Source organism: Gymnoscopelus microlampas (genome assembly GCF_963454915.1).
Source record: "Gymnoscopelus microlampas genome assembly, chromosome: 10".
NCBI classification, from domain to species: Eukaryota; Metazoa; Chordata; class Actinopteri; order Myctophiformes; family Myctophidae; genus Gymnoscopelus; species Gymnoscopelus microlampas.
In genome coordinates, this window is record NC_139947.1 from 5996285 (window position 1) to 6016434 (window position 20150).

The 20150-nt window shown below is 41.4% G+C and overlaps 1 protein-coding gene across 1 annotated transcript in view; it reads left to right on the forward strand.

The window, feature by feature from the left end:
• Positions 1-19859, forward strand: part of aaas (achalasia, adrenocortical insufficiency, alacrimia) — a 37558-nt gene extending 17699 nt beyond the window's left edge. The window contains exons 4-17 of the mRNA XM_084067993.1: positions 2346-2401; positions 2599-2690; positions 3023-3069; positions 4163-4261; positions 6305-6448; positions 7151-7271; positions 7536-7660; positions 7750-7810; positions 10078-10168; positions 10881-10962; positions 12245-12312; positions 16454-16520; positions 16639-16723; positions 17919-19859. Of these exons, the coding sequence (XP_083924119.1) occupies positions 2346-2401; positions 2599-2690; positions 3023-3069; positions 4163-4261; positions 6305-6448; positions 7151-7271; positions 7536-7660; positions 7750-7810; positions 10078-10168; positions 10881-10962; positions 12245-12312; positions 16454-16520; positions 16639-16723; positions 17919-18107 (1327 nt within the window). The 3' untranslated portion in view covers positions 18108-19859. The remainder of the gene's footprint in view (positions 1-2345; positions 2402-2598; positions 2691-3022; positions 3070-4162; positions 4262-6304; positions 6449-7150; positions 7272-7535; positions 7661-7749; positions 7811-10077; positions 10169-10880; positions 10963-12244; positions 12313-16453; positions 16521-16638; positions 16724-17918) is intronic.
• The last annotated feature ends 291 nt before the right edge of the window (positions 19860-20150 follow it).

The window sequence follows — 20150 nt, forward strand, 5'->3', positions numbered from 1 at the left end:
TAGATATATATAGGGATATTTTCTCAAACAGGTGCTGACCTTTTTCTCTTTCCATGGAAGGACAAAACTGTATGGCATCTGCTGAACGCATGAAAGAAGCAAAGACCTGATGACTTTGATCCAATAGCTGATGCATTTTCATGAAGGGGGATCCATCTGAGGTCCTTCGACAGCTTTTTCAAGCCAAGTCTTTGTGTCTGGGTAGCTCAGTCGGTAGAGCTTTCACCTTCGGATCACATGGTCATGGGTTCGATCAGGATCAGTGTATGAGTAGGTACAGTGAGTGTGGCGCTCCACCTCAGCAATACCAGGGGGTCTATAAGACCCCTGCGTTCTCAGCTGATACTGACAATAAGTCTCAGACTTACTTAATATGAACAAGTGCAACTGCTATGACAACAATGTCAGTATCTGAGCTGCGAATCATGATGTGTCAGATGCTATCCTCAGCAGCTCTGCCTCAGATACTGACATTGTTGACATAACAGTTTCACTTGTTCAAAGACTTGGCTTGAATTAGCTGTGGATTGCCTTTGGAAGGAGGGAAGGATCTCAGATGGATCCCGTTCATGAAATTGCATGAGCTATTGAATCAAAGTCATCAGGTCTTTGCTTCTTTCATGCATTCAGGGGATGCCACACAGTTTCGTCCTTCCATGGAAAGGGAAAAAGTTCAGCATGGCAAACAACTTCTCCAAATTAGGTTCAACACCTGTTGCAATAAATGATAAACATATGCAAGTCATTGAGGAGTTCATAGTACTCATGTACGATAGAACTTCATAGAAGTAGTTCCTACAAGGAAGTGAATGCAAGTGAAGTGCATTCCAAACAGGACATATATGGGGCCAGTCACTCTTGTGCAGTCCTGTTTGCCAAATTATGCCAGAAGCTGACAAGATGTGGATGTAAAAAAGCATGTTCTGGACACTGAAAATGCTTTAAGTTTGGACTTATCTGCACACCCCTCTGTGGTTGCAGTTGCTAGTACACTGGCCTGTCACTTGCCCAGCCACCATTGTAAATGAGAATGTGTTTATAATGACTTAATAACAAAACAAAAAGTAAGCACTAAGCTCTACCAAGCTAATAAATCACTTTCAAATGTTCCATAAATGGATTCTGTGTATGATAATTAATACAAATACATGTACTACAAGCTCATGTGGATAAACCATAAGCAGATGCACATTTCTGCAATTTATCGGCAGCCATATTGGAAAATATGCCGCCATATTGGAACCTAATGTTATTTTTTATCTTACTTGGTAGGAATACCTCCAGAAAATATTCTCTTATATTAAAATAAGCCCCAGCAAATATATAGTCCAACACATTGGCCCAGTTGCAGCCATTTTGAAAACTGGTGGTGGCCATCTTGAAATCTTAGGAATTCCGCGTGGCCAGAGGTTGATTATCAATTAGGGTCATATGAAGGTCATCTGTGCCAAATTTCGCGCTTGTATCACCAAGTGCACTATGGTATCAAAATTCCGCCCTGCTATGCTGCAAACTGGAATGATGGCTGTTTAAAGCCCAGCCAATGGGCAGACAGAGGGGGTGGGGCTTAAGTAATTACAGTTCGTCCCTATTGGTGGTTTGAGGCCATGTACAAAATTTGAACTCCGTAGCATGCTGCGAACTTGAGTTATGGCTGTTTGAAGGCCAGCCAATGGGACGACAGAGGGGGCGGGGCTTCAGCAATTCATGCGCGTCCCTATTGGTGGTCTAAGTCCACATACCAAATTTGGCCTTGGTGGCATGCTGCAAACTGGAGTTATAGCTGTTAAAAATCCCGTGCTCATCCCGTGCTTCCACGGACATAATGTGCTCATCCCGTGCTTCCACGGACATAACATACACTGGGGGTCCCTGCACCCCTCTTTGATAAGCAGTGGCACGTGTGGGCAATAAGAGGAGAGATGGCAGAGGCAAGCTCCATGTGTGTGTGTGTGTGTGTGTGTGTGTGCGTGTGTTTGTATGTGTTGCTTCTTTGCCGTGCTGATACGGACGGACGGACGGACGGACGGACGGACATACGGACAAAGTCAAGTGTAGAGCGGTTGGCACCGCTAAAAAACTGCGACGCGTTGTGAGCTTGTAGATCTGCTATTTAAACATTTTAGTACTTTTACTTTTGGTACTTGAAGTATATCTTGATGCCAATACTTTTGTACTTTTACTCAAGTAACATTTTGAACACAGGCATTTTACTTGTAACAGAGTATTTCTACATTGCAGTGTTGATACTTTTACTTAAGTAAACAATTTGAGTACCTTTTCCACCACTCCGCGCACACACACACCCCCCCCTGGTTTTGTAACGTGTTCTCTCTGTCTACCAGGAGGGATGCAGGCCTCACTGGGCTATTGGATGAAATTTACACCTCAAGTACAGAAGGTGAGGATGTCTGTCTGTCTGTCTGTCTGTCTAAGACCTGTCTGTCTGTGTGTCTGTCTCTCATTCCACCACACTGATAGTTGTCATATCTCTCGTGCTAACAGCAGAACAAGGATCTCAGTTTTAAGAATATTCTTCAACGCGGTTGTTTTTAATGAGTTTTCTTGTAACACGTCATGTCCCTCTGTCACTCTCAGTGCCCAAATGTGTGTCCGTGTCGTCTGGCTTTGTCCTGGCGTTGCTTCGACGGCTGTCTTCTTTCCATGGCTCCCTGTTTCCTCACCTCACGGTACGTTGAGCCCGTTGTTTAAACCACTTAATACTTCTGTGTAATACGTCTGTACTTGGTCCCTTTTCTTTTTTCCCCTCTACACCAAATCAAGCTCACAGCGCCGCGTCACTTTGTGCCGCAACTTGTACATCTGCTATTTTTGAAATTTTTGAAAAATCTTGAAAGTGTGAGAACTACTGATTTTAGAGGGCATTTGTAGATTTGGCTGCAGGTCTTTATGGCTTAAGTGGTTAAACACATCTTTCATAATACCGTTGATTACACAGGAGTTTGTACTGTATGTTAACTGTTTGTAACCCACTACACACTGTTTGTAACCCACTATACAGTTGAGCAAGGAGGACATGATTGCAGAGTTTTCCCAGGTGCTGAAATGGTAAGCTGTGCAAATCACTGTGAATGGACTTTATTACATCTGCACCATCTGTATAATAAGTAGTAATAAGAGTAAAATAGTGTGCCACTCCATTTGGAGGTTTCAAATTTCATTATTCCCCCCCACCCCCTTTTTTTCTTTTTAGTTTTTTACATTTTATTTCAATAACTACTTGTAGCTCAGTCGGTAGTGCCTTTGAATTTAAAGGAATATTTCACTTTCAAACATGTTTGGGGTCATTTTAACATCTACTCAGGCTTTTTTGAACACCTCAGACAGTTTTTAAGTTGCTTGATTCAGTATTTAGATATTTGACTGATATTGTCCTTCTAATATGTGAGGGGCCGTTTTTCTTTTCAATTACTTTTTTCATTTTCCAAAAACATAATAAAAAACACGCCCCCCCTCACGTATTAGAAGGACAATATCAGTCACCAGAACCAAGGACGGGTGATTTCAATGAATCTATCATGGTTAAAATGGATTTTGAAATTACGTGTCTGAATATGAATATCAAATATCTAAATACTGAATCAAGCAAATTAAGAACTGGGGTCAAACACAAAAGCCTGAGTAGACCTCAAACATGTTTGAAAGTGAAATATCCCTTTAAAGTTTCTGGGTTAGATCCTGACCAACTCGCCGTACTGTATAACTCAACTCAACTCAACTCAAATTTTATTTATAGAGCACGTTTACAAAGACCAAAGTCAATCAAAGTGCTGTACACAACTTGGACTAACTACTGTATGACTTAGAAGTAAGTACTGGGAGCTGATGGTAGGTGTAGTGCCCCACCTTAGCAATTCAAATCCCAGGGGTCTAATGCATTGTAATAGACTGTAATAGACTGCCTCATTGTTCAGCTGATACGAACAATAAACAAGAAGTTTAAAATAAAATACAATAAAAACAGGGGGAAAAAACACAAACCAACATCATGCTTATCATGTCCTCAACTTAAAACTGGATTCATGTGCAAAATTTGAAGTGACCCGTTGATAATTTGAGACTCAGTCATTCTAAAACAGTTGGCTCAGTGACTACAGCTGGCTGCGCTGCTGCCTACGTTCTCTCCATGCTCCCCCTGCAGGTCTGACTGTGCGGTGCGAGCCTTCGCCTGGCATCCTCACACTGACAAGTTTGCCGTGGGCCTGCTGGACGACTCCATCAAGATCTACAACCCTAAGAGGTACCGCGCCCACTTCTAACGTTTAATTTGAGGTGCATTGTACAAATAAAAGGTCAGATAAAAGGTCAGAAAAACAAGTATTGCATAACCTGTGGTGTAAAGTAACTAGGTACATTTACGTAAGTACTGTACTAACAATTTTGAGGTACTTTTTTCTCTACTGAAGTATTTCCAATTGTCTAAACTTTTACTTCTACTCCACTACATCTCATAGGCAAATATTGTACTTTTACTCCACTACAATTATTTGAAAACTTTAGTTACTTTGTAGATAATTGTTACATTATAAAACATACCATAACCACTTTAGCCTTATTTTATACCTAGGCTATTTGAAAATAGCCGATCTACAAGCTCACGGCGCGTTGTGAGCTTGTAGATCGGCTATTTTCAAGCATTTTAGTGCTTTAACTTTGGATACTTCAAGTACATTTTGAAACAAATACTTTTGTACTTTTACTCAAGTACATTTTGAATTCTGGACTTTTGCTTGTAACAGATTACTTCTACATTGCAGAATTGATACTTTTACATAAGTAAAACATTTGAGTACTTTTTCCACCACTGCGCATAACGATGGGCATACGAGGGCATCGCCCTAGTCTCCTCCAATTTCACTTGTTTATCCCTGTATGCTGTACGAGTTCTCTCCCCTGATTGGAGGAAATTTGTATCCCGACCTGATCTCTTCTGTCTACTACAGACCCGGAGAGACAGGGAGACTCCGGTTATGGAACAAATACTCTTCTTTATGGCAATGATGACTATCTGAATATAGACATATTTAACCATTATTTTAACAAAATAATATCACAAAAGAAATAGCGACTCCAGGTGCAAGGGGGTATCGTTACAGTGCATCATCAGGTGTTCCCTGTCTCTTCTCAGTCCCACTGCATGCAGAGGAATGTTGTCTGTCTGTTGAATGTTGTCAACGCTCCACACGTCCCAGACTCTTCTCCCTCCTGGCTCCAAATTGTGGCACAAACTCCCCCATTGCAGTTAGAACTGCAGACTCACTCCCAATGTCCCGCCGTAATCTGAAGGCTCACCACTTCAGACTCGACCTCAGCCCCGTAGCACTTGACCTACATGCTGTATGACAACCATTGTTTTTTCTTTACCACAATGTTTAAAATACCTGGTATCAGTGTTGACTTCGTCGACTAAAACTATGACGAAAAATTACTACCTTTTTTCACTGACGAAAACTAAGCTATGATGACTAAAACTGTGACTAAATATACTGATAATTTATAAAAACTAGACAAAAATGTTTGGGAGGGATTAATGGAGAAGAGATCCAGTAGAACTAAGACAAGTCTTCACAGGTCCGTGCGGGTGTCACAGACTGAAAATAGTTGATTTAGAAGCTCACAGTGCGACGAGTAGATCGTCTATTTTCTGCATTTATTATTTTCTGCATTTCGGCATTTATTAATTGAAAATTGAAACAAAAATAAAAACAACAAATTAACAATGCAACAAAATAATAAGAAATATAATTACATTAAACATCACATGTTGAATACAGTATTTCAACTAGCACTGAGCTGAGTGGCGATGTGCACATGCCCGTGTGCGTGCGCACACGTGCGCGGGACATCATAAAATACAGCCCCCTTAGTTCAAAAATCCACAGCTCATCACTGTGTCAACAATAAGTTTTAGTCGACTAAATTAACTAGCTTTTGTCGACTATAATCTTGATATGTAGTCGACTAAAACTAGACTAAAAGTAAACATTTCAGGTGACTATAATATGACCAAAACTAAACAGAATCTTATTCAAAACTAAATAAAATGTTGCTGTCAAAATCAACACTGCCTGGTATCCTATAGTTTCAATGTACAGATTATTATTTGATAGTAATATTGTTTACACTGATGCAAGGTTCTTGGTTTACCTGTGATCCTATAGTTTACTGAGGCACTACACCGTCTCTGCATTCCATGTATGTGCTTACCTCGTTCATTGTAAGTCGCTCTGGATAAGAGCGTCTGCTAAATGCCTACATTGTAAATTCTCTGTGTGTCTGTCAGTTCCATATGTCCAACGTTGAAGCATCGCGTCCAGAGGAACGTGGCCGTGGTTCGCTGGAAGCCTCTGTGTGCCTCGGCACTGGCTGTAGCCTGTCACAACTGTCTGCTGGTCTGGCACGTGGACCCCTGCTCCCTGTCAACCAGGTATGTGCGCGCACACACACACACACACACACACACACACACACATGTTTGTATTACTATACTTGTGAGGACATCAACACTTTAGGACAGCCATGTTATGAATGCCATTTGAAAAAAAGAATTGCCATTTTTAACCGTAAGCCTAAAGCCGAAAAACAGCAGATCTACAATCCCACAACGCGTCGCGCTGCGACGCGTTGTGAGCTTATAGATCAGCTGTTTTTCGGTGCATGACAATGGCGTGCAACTAAGTATATAAATCATGTTTAACTCTAATTCCAATCCCTAAACCTAACCTCTAAATGTCTAATCCTGACCTGAATGTTTTACTAATTGTAAACGCATCTCTAAAAAATAGTTTTTTTTAACTATAAAACAACCATTTGTCTACTATACTTGGTCCTCTCAAGTATAGTAATACAAACGCACGCACGCACGCACACACGTCACGTGTAATAAGTATCTCTTTTGTTTTTTTATCGGGGTACACCCATTATCATCCAGAATGACATTCAGCAATTAGAAATACTTTATGCAATCTAATCCTGTAAGCTACTTCATGAATCTTCGACTGTTCAACTCTCCCCTAGTTGAGGGTTAAGGTCTGACATTCCTGGTTTTACTTTGTCACTGTGGATCTGGATGGTAGTAAATGCTGCATTTTGACTTTTAATATCTCATCCCTACCTCCGTTCCCTCCAGGCCCTCCTCTGGCTGTGCTCAGGTCCTGTCCCATCCTGGACACTCTCCGGTCACCTCCATCGAATGGTCTCCCAGTGGATCTCTGCTGGTGTCGGCATCACCCGTCGACATGGCCATGATAGTACGACTTCTGTCTCTCTGTTCTGTCTGTCTGTCTGTCTGTCTGAGTCTCCCGTCGACATGGTCGTGAGATTACGACTCCTGTCTATACATCTGTCTATCTGTGTATCGGTTGCATATCCGTAGCTGAGCAGTTTGTGTAGCAATGACAATAAACGTCTTTTCTTATCTTTGTGTTGGTGTCCAGGTGTGGGACGTAGTTTATCTTAAAGGGATAGTTCACCCCTAAAAATGACATTTCTTCTCATCTTATCTTTGTCTCCAGGTGTGGGACGTAGCGGCAGAGAGCTCTGTTCCTCTGCACCGTGTGGGAGGAGGAGGAGTCACCTTCTTGTCCTGGTCTCCTGATGGCAGCCATGTTCTGGCCTCCACGCCCTCCGCTCTGTTCAGGTTACACACTAATGATTGATTATCCATCCGGTTCTTTTTTCTATTCGATCAAATCTATTAGTTCGATTAACTTTGTGTGTTTCTTTCAGGGTGTGGGAGACCAGGATGTGGACGTGTGACAGGTGGCCGTGTTTGAAGGGACGCTGTCAGGTGAGGTGACACACTTGACTTCACTATGCTCTCTAACAATCCTTAACCCATTAACACTGGCATGACTGAGGTTACATTATCCAACACACAGCCTGCAAAACGGTCATTTTGAACAAGAAATCAAGCTCTCCTATTCGTTACTGTCTCACCTCTGTGCTCCAGACTAGCTGACACCTTCTCACCCACACAGTGGGGGGTTCCATTGTCTTCTAAATAGCCATTAACATCTCAATTGCACTCTGCGCAGTCAGTGAGCCCACATAATGTTGTTGTTGTAGGCAGACACAAACATTATAAAATTAGGCTAACTTGTAATGGTAACTGCAGATTCTGTATGTAAAATTTGTATTAAAAAAAAAGCGTATAAAACAGCACGATCTGTAGCGTCACACATTAAACTCTTCAGTGAAACATGGAGCCTATATGAACCACTGAAGCCACTGTCTAATTACGTGACTCCAGGGTTAGGGTTAGGGTTAGATTACGTGATCTCCATTGTGCAAAACACATGGATATCTCTTGACAAACCAATATTATATTATATAATATTCACATTATTGTCTGAGCGTAAAGCTCTCATTCTATCAGCTGTTCACGCTGATGAGAAAGCGTCTCCTCTCCTGTCCCTCTCATCTCCTTGTCAGCGTAACAAGTGAACACATCGCTATATGTTCCACAAATGTGCTCATTCCTGCGCTAAATATCTGATCTACAAACATAAAACAATCGCTGCCTGACGAGCCATATGCTTGTAGATCACATCTGTTGGCACAGCATTTTAAAACAGCGCGATCCAGTAGCAAACACTCTGTACACTGCAGTGAAAGGGTTGCCAAATTTAGCAAGAAAAATAAGCAGTCAGGTCTATGAAAATGTTACTGCATGCATTGTGCCCTAAGAAAACAGTGAGGCATGAAACCATTGCATTGTAAATGGGGTTTATATCCGAGGCAAATTTGCAACCCCAGTCCCTGGTTAGACCTTTCTATATAAATATTTACCTAATAAAAATTATCTACAAAAGGACATGCATGAAGCTCTAATCTAAACAAGTATGAAAATATATTTATATCTGCAAAGTAACTAGTAGCCTAACTAAAGTTTTCAAATAATTGTAGTGGAGTAAAAGTGCAAGATTTGCCTCTGAGTTGTAGTGGAGTAGAAAAGTATTACCATTATAATGTAATTATATATATCATTATAATAATAATAATAATAGAAAGACGCCCAAAGTCGCTTATAATAAGCAGACATGGCAACATAGAATAGTTGCGCAGCAGCAAGTCTGCTGTCTACGGGCCGCTCTGTGGGGGGTCTCGAGGTGTAAAGTGCTCTAGGGAGGGGGAGAGCGATCAATTTAGCCGAAATAAAACGGCTGGGATGGGATACATGGTATGTATTTCATATTTATAATGAGTTAAAAAAAAAAAAAAAAAAACGGAGATGGTTTGAAACATATATTTAGGAAAAGTCATGAAAGGGGAACTTTCTCAGAGCTTCCTGAGAGAAGTTAAGCCACTTTCAATTCTCAAAATCGGTCCCATTGATTGCTTAGTCACGGAAGTGTTAAGACCGGGAAAGCATTTGTCATTTTAGATTTTAACCACTTTAACCATTAGCTTATACTTTGGCTGTTAAAAAATAGCAGATACAAGCTCATAGCGCGGCACAGAGTGCCGCGCTATGAGCTTGTATCTGCAAATTTTTTTTATCTTGAAAATTTGAGCAAATCTTTGAATATACATATTTTTTAAAGCAATTTTTTTTACTAAAATCTTTGCTTTTGGGGGTCCCTGGAACAACATATTTTGAGATGGGGGGTCCGCGTCCAAATACATATAATTTTGGGGGTCCTTGACATGAAAAAGTTTGAGAACCACTGATATATAACAACTTTAGTTTTTTCGAAAAACGGTGTATTCAAAGATTTGCATTCATTTTCACGATTTTTCAAAAATAGCAGATATACAAGCTCATAGCGCGGCACTCTGTGCTGCACTATGAGCTTGTAGATCTGCTGTTTTTGAATAGCCAAATAAATCTAAAGTGACAGAGATGCGTTCCCGGTCTTAATGGGTTAATGTCAGGTGGCAACACCTCACTATGCTTTCTAACAATCCTTAATGTTCTGTCACAAAGCCACCGGCTGGAACATTGATGAACTGATGTTGTTTGTTACTTTTTAATTAGATTTAATTTGTCAGTCAGGAACATTGATGAACTGATGGTGTTTGCTTACTTTTATTTATTTGATGTACATTTGTCAGTCTGGCTGCTGGAGTCCTGATGGGAGTCGACTTCTCTTCACCGTCCAGGGAGAGACGGTCATCTATGCCCTGACCTTCACCGATATGCTAGGTCAGTTGATTCTCAAAGTTCACTGATATGCTAGGTTAGTGGTTCTCAAATTGATATGCTAGGTTAGTGGTTCTCAAATTGATATGCTAGGTTAGTGGTTCTCAAAGTGATATGCTAGGTCAGTTGATTCTCAAAGTTCACTGATATGCTAGGTTGTGCTTCTCAAAGTGATATGCTAGGTTAGTGGTTCTCAAAGTGATATGCTAGGTTAGTGGTTCTCAAAGTGATATGCTAGGTTAGTGCTTCTCAAAGTGATATGCTAGGTTAGTGCTTCTCAAATTGATATGCTAGGTTAGTGCTTCTCAAATTGATATGCTAGGTTAGTGTTCTCGAAGTTCACTGAGATGCTAGGTTAGTGGTTCTCAAATTGATATGCTAGGTTAGTGGTTCTCAAAGTGATATGCTAGGTCAGTGGTTCTCAAATTGGACTCCGGGGAACCCAGGGGCCAATATGATTATAGAGTATTCATTACACCGAGGAAGGCCCTGGCTGAAAAGTGTCGGCCAGGGCCTTCATTTCCTGAAGAAGGCCATAAAGGCCGAAACATGTTGCCTTGTTTTTATAATTGTTAAAAGAGGAACTAGCCTTTATATTAAAGCTTTATTAACTTTTGTGGAAGTTGTACCTTGCTGTTTTTTTCCAACTTATTTGATACTGTATAGCATCCTGGAATGTAACTTGATAAATGACTTGTCCACACTTTGCCACCAGGGGGACACTCGGGGTCAAACGCGGCAACGGTGGTGGCTGACCTCTCAGAGACCACTTTCACCAACCCAGACGGAGACATGGTGTAAGAATAGAATCTAGGTTACACAGCCATCTGGACCATAAGGCTTAATTCATACTCGCCATGAATTGCATATCGTTTCTGTCGGGTGAAACCCTCATATGTCCAAAACTGTTACCTTTCAGGATTCAAATAAAAAAGTAGCAGATCGACAAGCTCAAAACGCGTCGCTTCGCGCCGCGTTTTGAGCTTGTCGATCTGCTACTTTTGATTAAAATATGGAGATAAGAGTTTTCTACCTGACAGCAACAATATATTGTATCTGTTTAGTTGAGACAGAGGGTCATACAACACATATAAATGAGTCCTTTTGATTGGCCTCAAATATCATACAGCATAGATATTCAACTGGCGGCCCGCGGGCCACGTGCGGCCCGCGAGGAGCTTCCTTGTGGCCCCTGGCCATATTCCAAAAAAAAAAAAAAAAAAAAAAAAAACATTTTTTTTTTTTTTTTTTTTTTAATTTTCATAATTATTATTTATTTTAACTTTGATTTATGTTATCAAAGTTAAAACAGTACAAATTATTTATCCTTCATTAGTTCTTGAAAGGCCATCTTTCATTGGAACTTAACTTAGAACCTTAAATAGAACCAAATTAGACCGAATTAGACCCGAAAAAAGGTTGATTTATATTGGTCAAATAGAACCGAATTAGACCCGAATTAGACCGAATTAGACCCGAATTAGACCCGAAAAATTGTGTGCGCACATGCAAGCGCGCTGCGCGCGCGTGCATTTGCGCTGTGTGGCCCCCGACTCCAAATTATTTTACAGTTGTGGCCCCCTGCCTAATCTAGTTGAATACCCCTGTCATACAGTGTCGTTGGAGAGGTTCAATGTCTCATATCGTTTCTGTCGGGCAGAAACCAGCTAACTCCATTTTGACCCTTTGCATTTTTTTTCCATAAATCACAAATCGGTGCTATTGAACTGTGTGTTGGTAAAGGAAATATTGAACCAGTGCTTCTGACAAAACCAGTTAACGCCATTGGATCCTCAAACGGTCTGCTAAAGCAGCTAACTCCACCAAAGGGGGGTGGAGTTAGCTGGTTTTGCTGACTCCAGGCTCCACCCCCTTTTGCCCTCCAACCTCATTGTGAGCTTGGAGGTCCATTCAGCTGTTCTTATCAATGATGAACAAAACCTCCTAACTCCACTTTTTTTTTTAATTTCCTGAAAAGGTTAGCTGGTTTCTGCCTGACAGCAGAGATATATGAATGTGTTCATAGGGTGAGTGAAGAGGTCCAGTGTCTCATTATGTTAATGTATTCATGTATCATAGGGTGGGAGGAGAGATCCAGTGTCTGGCCTGGGACCCCCGAGGGGAAAGACTTGCAGTGCTTCTCAAAGGTCAGCCTGACGTCCTGTGGATTCCCATCTGTAGTTATTATTATGTGGTACATTTTAACCAATGCACCCTATGCACAGCAGCCATATTATGAAGACATTCACAGGTGTTGCCAATGATACTAATGAAGGCTCTGTTCCATTCTGGTCAAACAGAGTCAGGGTGCTGATATTGTGCATGTTGGCCCACTGGAAACACTCTGCTACACCAGTGGGTCTAAAAGTTGGGGTCCATGGTAGGGCTGTCACGGTTACATAATTAAAACAGCGGTACAATAAAATGGCACAGAAGCGCGATAAGCGATAGTATTGCAATCCCCCACCACGCACGCGCGCGCGAATTTTTTTTACCGTTTGTGCGGTGTGATTTCCTTTTATTTCGGTTAATTCTGGACCCAAAATGTGGTTTATGCGGTTTAATTTTCTTTTATTTCGGTTAATAGGGTACCAAGTGCGTTTTTGGCGGTTTGATTTTCTTTTATTTCGGTTAATTCGGTACCAAATATGTACTCCATGAAGGGGCGTGCAGAACGGGCGCAGCAGAACGGTGGATGCATATTTATAGCAGAAAGAGATTCACATTTAACTATAGCCATACTCATTCAATTCTGAACAGATTCTTAAAATGTTAAATTCTTTATTAGCTGTGAAGGGTCTTCTTTCATTTGTATCAGTCATGATTGTTTCGCTATTTCACCCAAAAGGTTTTTAAACAATTAGCTGTATTTAAATGTTCAATTAGTCTTCATTAATTTAATGTCAGTGTAAAACGAATGCAGTAGGCCAAATATTTAAAATGCAAATAAAAAAGGAACACACCAGTCTTCTATTTGTCACCACCACCATCACCCCAAAAAACATAAAGCAAAACGAATGCAGTTTTGGCCATTTATTAAATTGCAGAAATAGGCCTAATAAAGTCAAGGCCCAACAATGGCCTAACAGCGCAAGTGCGCAACACTTCTTATTATGAATGAGGTATTTTTTCAAACAGTGCAAAACAAATGTATACCGTAGTGCAAATAAGAACAGACATATTGGTCTAAATAAAATAAAAAAGGAGCGTGACACTTCAGACTTCAGTCTTAATTGAATGAGGTATTTGTCAAACACAAATAGTGCAAAACTAATGCAATATAAAACGTGCAAATAAGAACAGAACATTGGTCTTATTAATAAAAAAAGGAGCCTCGTATTTGTTACAAAAACAAAACAAAAAAAACAATACAATATATTGTAGTGTATTTTAACAACCTGCATTTAAGAATCTGTCTCTCTTTTAGACTTAATGAAATCAAAATGCGCATATTTGTACACAAAACAAGATCAGAAACGTACAAAAAGGTTCAATATAATGCCCTGTAGGCTAATAGGCTCAATCTTTTAATTGCAAATTACAAAAACGACTTAATGAAATGAAAATATAAGTCCAGAACAAAAGCCATTTAATTATGCACTATTATAGCTATGGCAGGCTAGGCCATGAAATATTGGCTTCTTTAGCAAAAAACTAATAAGAGTCAGACCTGGGTCATCACGTTCTTGCTGCGCGCAAGGAACACCAGCATATTCACCTTGTGTGGTTTCAGAGAGGAACGTAGGTGCGTAACGACATTCCCAGCTGTACTGAAAACTCTCTCAGATGCTGTACTGGTAGCACAAATGACCATGTACTTGCGTGCGATCTTAGCAAGCAGAGGATATCTAGCCTGGTTCTCACGCCACCAGAGAAGAGGATCATCGTTGGTGTCAATCAGAGGCTCCTGTAGGTAACGTGTGAGCTCGGTTTCTGCTCAAATTCTCTTGGGCACTATCGGCACGGGAGCGGCGGTTGGTGACTTCAGCATGTCTCCAAGACTCCTCTTTTTCTTTGCTGGAGGTGGTGTTGGCTCCACCTCGGCGACCACTTGCACCGTCTGCACAGATGATTCCTCTCCCTCGTCGCGCCTGTCAGTGACATCCAGCATCTCGTCAAGGAGTGCGTATTTCGTTCCGTCTACATCATCGATATAACCGCTCCTATATCTAGGGTCCAGAAGACAGGCCTTTGACAAAAGGACTTGTAAGGGAGCAGGTTTGTACTTCTCCTCAAGAATGGCGCACATTTTCTTTTTGATGTCCTTTGTCAAGTTGGTGTCATTCTCTGCTGGTGCCAGATATGTTTCAGACAGAAGATTCAGCACAGGTTTGACTGATGACACAGTAACATAGTTCTCACCAGACAGCATGTCCGTAAACTCCGCCACAGGTTTCAATGCTGCATTCACAGACTCCAGAACACAGATGTCTTGCCTGGTTGGAATTAGATGCTCGTTTTTCTTGTTATCTAAAACCCTTTTGATAGCAGGCATTTGCTCCAAGACTCTGTCCACCATCTTCTGTTTCGTGCCCCATCTTGTAGCGCAATCCTGCACAGAATATAATAAAGGTAAAGGTAAATTAGCTTACATATTTAATGCGCATTATTATTGTTATTATTATTAACTAAATAACATTAAGTTACATTTTACATCATTATTTTTAATATATATTTTTATTAGATGAAGGCATTAGAATATATAACTGTCAGTGATAGTCACGTGAATATGAATTGTAGCCTAAATAACAAACACTTTATTTAGTGGGCTTTACCTGTATCAGGCAGTGTTGGGTTATTTTTAGGTCCTCCTGCGCTTTCGCCAGATCTCTTCTCTTCAACCAGCTGACGGAGAACGCGGAGGCCAAGCTTCGACAGTGGCCCATTGCTCGGGCTGTACGCTCCTTGCTCTTTGCCATTGAGTTTGTGACTGCCAAGTGTAAATTATGTCCAAAGCAGTTAAGCCACGGCCATTTTAACTTATCGTTTATTGCTGATTTGATATTCGCCCCGTTGTCCGTTGTGATACAAGACAGCTTATCTACATCCAGAGACCAATCAGCCAATGCTCTTTCCAGGGCCTCTGCAAGGTTCTCAGCTGTGTGGTTCTGAGGGACAAACACGGTTTCGAGGCAACGTGACTGTAGCGCCCACTCCTTGGTCAGATAATGCACAGTTAAACTCATATATGGAGTCATGTTGACACTACTCCACATGTCAGTCGTGGCGGAGAAGTAATCGATATTCTGGAGCTCACTTTTGATTGATGCCTTTAATGTGTTGTACCTTTTGGGAACAGCAGTGTCAGAGAAATATGTTCTCCCAGGCAACTCGTACTGCTTGTCGAAGTTCTGTAGCATGGATTTGAAAGCAGGTTTCTCCACCGTTTTGAATGGAGCCATCTCCTCCACAAGAAATGAGGTTACCGCTGCTGTAAGGCATTTATGCCTCTTACTGTCACGGCTGTATTTGGTAACACGAGCAAATGCTTCAGCCACCCCAACCTGTCGGCTGGCACCGGCCAGAAGAGCTTTGTTTTTCGGGGCTGCAGCTGTCAAACCCGCTTCTACAGACGGATGAGTAGAGGAAAGATGAGCCCTCAAATTAGATGTGTTTCCACGTTTAACTGGCACTTTCTTCCCGCATAGTTTGCACACTGCCTGGTCTAAGTTGGCTGGCTCTCCATTTTCGTTTGGAATAAAGCCAAAATGTTTCCAAACTGGCGATGTTGCGTTGCGCTTTGAAACGAGACCTGCTGCTCCTGCCATGTTGTTTCTTGTTTATGTTTGTGTCGCTGTCGCGCGCTTCTGTGTCAAGTGCTGCTACCCCGGATGTAAGTATTAGGCGGCAGGATTACCTCCTGGGCGCGCTGCGCGGGATGATGCGGTTTGTGCGGTTTGTCTGCCCCCTTGCGGTTTGAAATTGTAATAGCGCGGTATGCGGTTAATGCGATTATCGCGACAGCCCTAGTCCAGGGACCCTCATGGGCTTCCAAATGGCCCCCTTACGGTTGTGTAACTGTGAGTGTACAAATGGAACCAAATGGACCCGTAATTTGTACACTCTCAGAGTTATGAGGGTCGTGGAAACCACTGTGCTACACTAAATGGAACAGAGCCTTCATTAGTATCATTGGTAACACCTGTGAAGGAAGTGATAATATGGCTGCTGTGAATAGAGCCTATTGTTAGCTTGGAGATATGTTCTTTTCAGCAAGTGAAAGCATATACATGTATATAAATAGTTTTGTTTCTCTTGTGTTATCCCACTTTGCATCGGTGTGTTCAGGTGACCCTCAGGCCACCATAGCAGTGTTTAAGACCAGAGTCAGCCCCATTTTTGAGCTCTTACCATGGTATGTTGATTTGTCCTCCTGAAATGTTAAAGTTGTCATTTTTGCTATGTATTATATACCACTATGAACAGTTTAATAATAATAATGATGATAACAATAATGGTGTGTTTTCTCTCAGTGGGTTTGTTCAGGGAGAAGCTGGAACGGAGCCCAGACTGATGCAGTTCCATCCTAACTTCCAGCATGGAGCCTTGCTCACTGTGGTCAGTCCTGTTTTTATACTGTTAACACTGTTGTCAGTCCTGTTTTTGTACTGTTAACACTGTTGTCAGTCCTGTTTTTGTACTGTTAACACTGTGGTCAGTCCTGTTTTTATCAGGACTGGATAATTGATTGAGGTCATGTGATCAGTGACATATGCAGGCTGTACTTTTGGCAGAGGGGGCGGAGCCAAAAGTACACCGTGCGTATGTCACTGATCACATGACCTCAATCAATTATCCTTTTCTAGGCAACACAGAAGGGGGGGACTTTTGTCCTATTTCCACACAACAGCTCTAAGTTGTATTAACCCTTTAAGACCTGAGGCCGATTAAAAAGAATGTTTTCTAAATCCTAACGCTTTCAAAAATATATATATATTCAAAGATTTGCACAAATCTTCACGATTTTACAAAAATAGCAGATCTACAAGCTCGTAGCGCGGCACTCGGTGCCGCGCTATGAGCTTGTATATCTGCTATTTTTGAATAGCCTAAAGAAATCGAAAAGAGACACAGATGCGTTCCCGGTCTTAATGGGTTAAAGACATAATTCAATGTTGAAAATGAGTGGTCTTACCCTTTAACACATCCACCGCCAAGGGCTAATCTCATAATGTACTCACCAGTGCCAAGGTTTTATTGTTGTTTTTTGTTTTTTTCACGTCGCCATAGGCCCCGTTAAAATCCTTTAGAATGCGCGATGGACTGTTTGTAAACAACGTGCACATGTCCCTGCGTCTATTAGTCCAGACCACGTGTCAAACGGAGCCGCCATGTTTGAGTTCTGACCGTTTATGTTAACATGGGAAATGCGAGGAGAAAAAACTACACAGGCTATACAAGGGTTTTAGTGTGCGCCTTAGAATGGAGGCCGACGGGAAACAAAAAACGGCATCGCACTTCCGGTCGACTTCCGGTGGTGTTACACTGAAAATGGTCCCCCTAGAAAATTGAAAAAAAAAAGGAAAAAGCACCCGGACCGTAGCACTACGGTCTCGGCGCTTAACAGTTGGATTTAACGGACCGTAGGACTACGTTCTTGGCGGTGGATGTGTTAAGGCTAATACTTCGTGACCATCGCTTCACAAAAAATACACAATGTGCTTCAAAGTACAAATCATCCTCAAACTGGTGAATATTATTGACAATTTGCTGTGCATAATGCATGTCTGTCTCTTCTCTGTCTCCGACCTAGTGTTGGTCCAATGGAAGGATCACCCATGTGCCTTTCTACTTCCTGAGCGCGGGGGTCCCCCATGTGGGCCTCAACGACAGCCCCTCGCTGCCACACCCCCAGGAGGGCCCCGCCGACTTAAATCACACCTTGTACTCGACGCTCCTCTCCCCGCAGTACAGTATGATCGGCGGGCTTGCGGACAACTAGAACTGATCTAACGACAATAACAACAGCAGCGTTGCGATTTGTGCAGCTTGTAGATCGGCTATTTTAAAAAAGTGAAATATTTTTGAAACATTTTAACAACACGAATCTTGTATGGGGGGTACCTGACCAGTGTTGCCAGATTCTGTGAGAGAAACAAGCAACCAGGTCTAGGAAACCCAGCCCAAAAAGAAGCGAATATGGGGCCACATGAGCACTTTAACATATACATCAGCTATTTGAAAATGGCAGAACCACAAGCTTGTAGATCAGCTATTTTCAAATAAAATCTTGTGGGGGGAAATTATAATAAGCAGATCTGGCAACCCTGTACCTGAGACACAACATTTTCAGATGAGGGCGTCCGTGGACAAATACATATTCATTTGAGGGTCCTTGACATGAAAATGTCAAGGACAAGCAACCCTGACCAAATAAGCAGCTACACTTTAGAGACAAGCCCAAAAATAAGCAACCCACAATTACCAATATTTAACAAGCGACTACAGAAAAATAAGCCCCAAGTCGCTTAATATAATAGGCGGATACAAGGGTCTTCAACAGGGGGTCCGGGACCCCTAGGGGATCCTCAGAGATATGTCTGTTTTTCTCCTGGCGTTCTTTACATCAAGGGTGCGAGCACGACTCCCAACTAGTTTCAATATTACTGAGCTTTCTTACCGGATGCACGGTGTCTGGAAAAGTTACTTAACAATACATCTCTACAAGAGAATACCAGCACACAGAACTGTCCTTTTTAACTCATTCAGTGCCATTGATGTCGCGTTTTTCATAAGCCCAGAGTGCCAATGATGTCACCGACGTCATAAAAAAAAATATATATATATATATATATTTATTTATTTTTTTGGAAAAAAAATGTTCAGAACCCAAGATATCATGATTTGAAGATTTGCTGCTCCATTCACTTCTTGTTTACCTTCTTACTGAAAAAGGCTGTATCTCGGCTCCTGAGCACTTTTTTTTTTTACAATGTATTTTTGGCCTTGGCACAGGGATGATAAAGCCAGAAATAAGTTTGGCGCTGAAATGAGTTCATTAAGGCACTTTCATTTATATTATGTATATAAGTTGGCATTGTATACTGCAGAGCAGACAGAAACACGTACGCGCTTCGGCGCCCAGCCTTCATCAGCATATTGTATGTGTTCCTGGCCCTCAGCCGGTGTCCATGGACATGAGGAAGCAGAATCCCTACAAGGTCAAAGGTCAGCTTGGAAGGCTGACGGCACACGGTACATGATGTTGATCCCCGGGAAGAAAGAAGTGTACAGCTGCTATTTTTTTTACACATAAAACATGGATAAAGGGGTTAAAATGATTACGACGCCGTGTTAACACATTTTTCTGGGGATGCCCTGGAACCCCCCTGAGGACCCCCGTGACTTTGAGAACCCCGCCGCAGAACCCCTATCTGAAAACATTTTCTGCCAGGGAACCCCATACAAGATTTGTGCTATTAAAATGTTTTTTTTTTTTTTTTTTTCACAAAACAAAAAAATCTTCCAAAATAGGAGATCTACAAGTTCTCTGTGCAGTTCTTGTCAGCAAGCCGTGTTGCGTACAGATTAAGCTACGAACGTACACAATACACACGCTCAGCATTTTCTGTGACTGTTGTCTATAGATAATTATGTATAAAGATGTTGTCTTTTGATATGCCGTTGGACCAGTCAGACCAAAAATTGGGAAATTCTTTATAAATTCAGGAGTTGAAACTAAATGCAGTATTCTCGCCTTTTCTTTTCCTGGAAACTGGAATTATGTTGGTACTTACCAGTGGTGGAAGGTAACTAAGTACATTTACTCAAGTACTGTACTTTAGTACAGTTTTTAGGTATTTTTTATTTTAGATATTTTTACTATACTGGAGTATTTCCTAATGTCAGTATTTTTTACTTCACTGCATCTCAGAGGCAAATATTCTACTTTTATTCCACTATTATTTGAAAACTTTTAGTTACCAGTTACTTTGTAGATTTTGATTATTATTACAAAACATGCATTACCAACTTCAGCCCTACA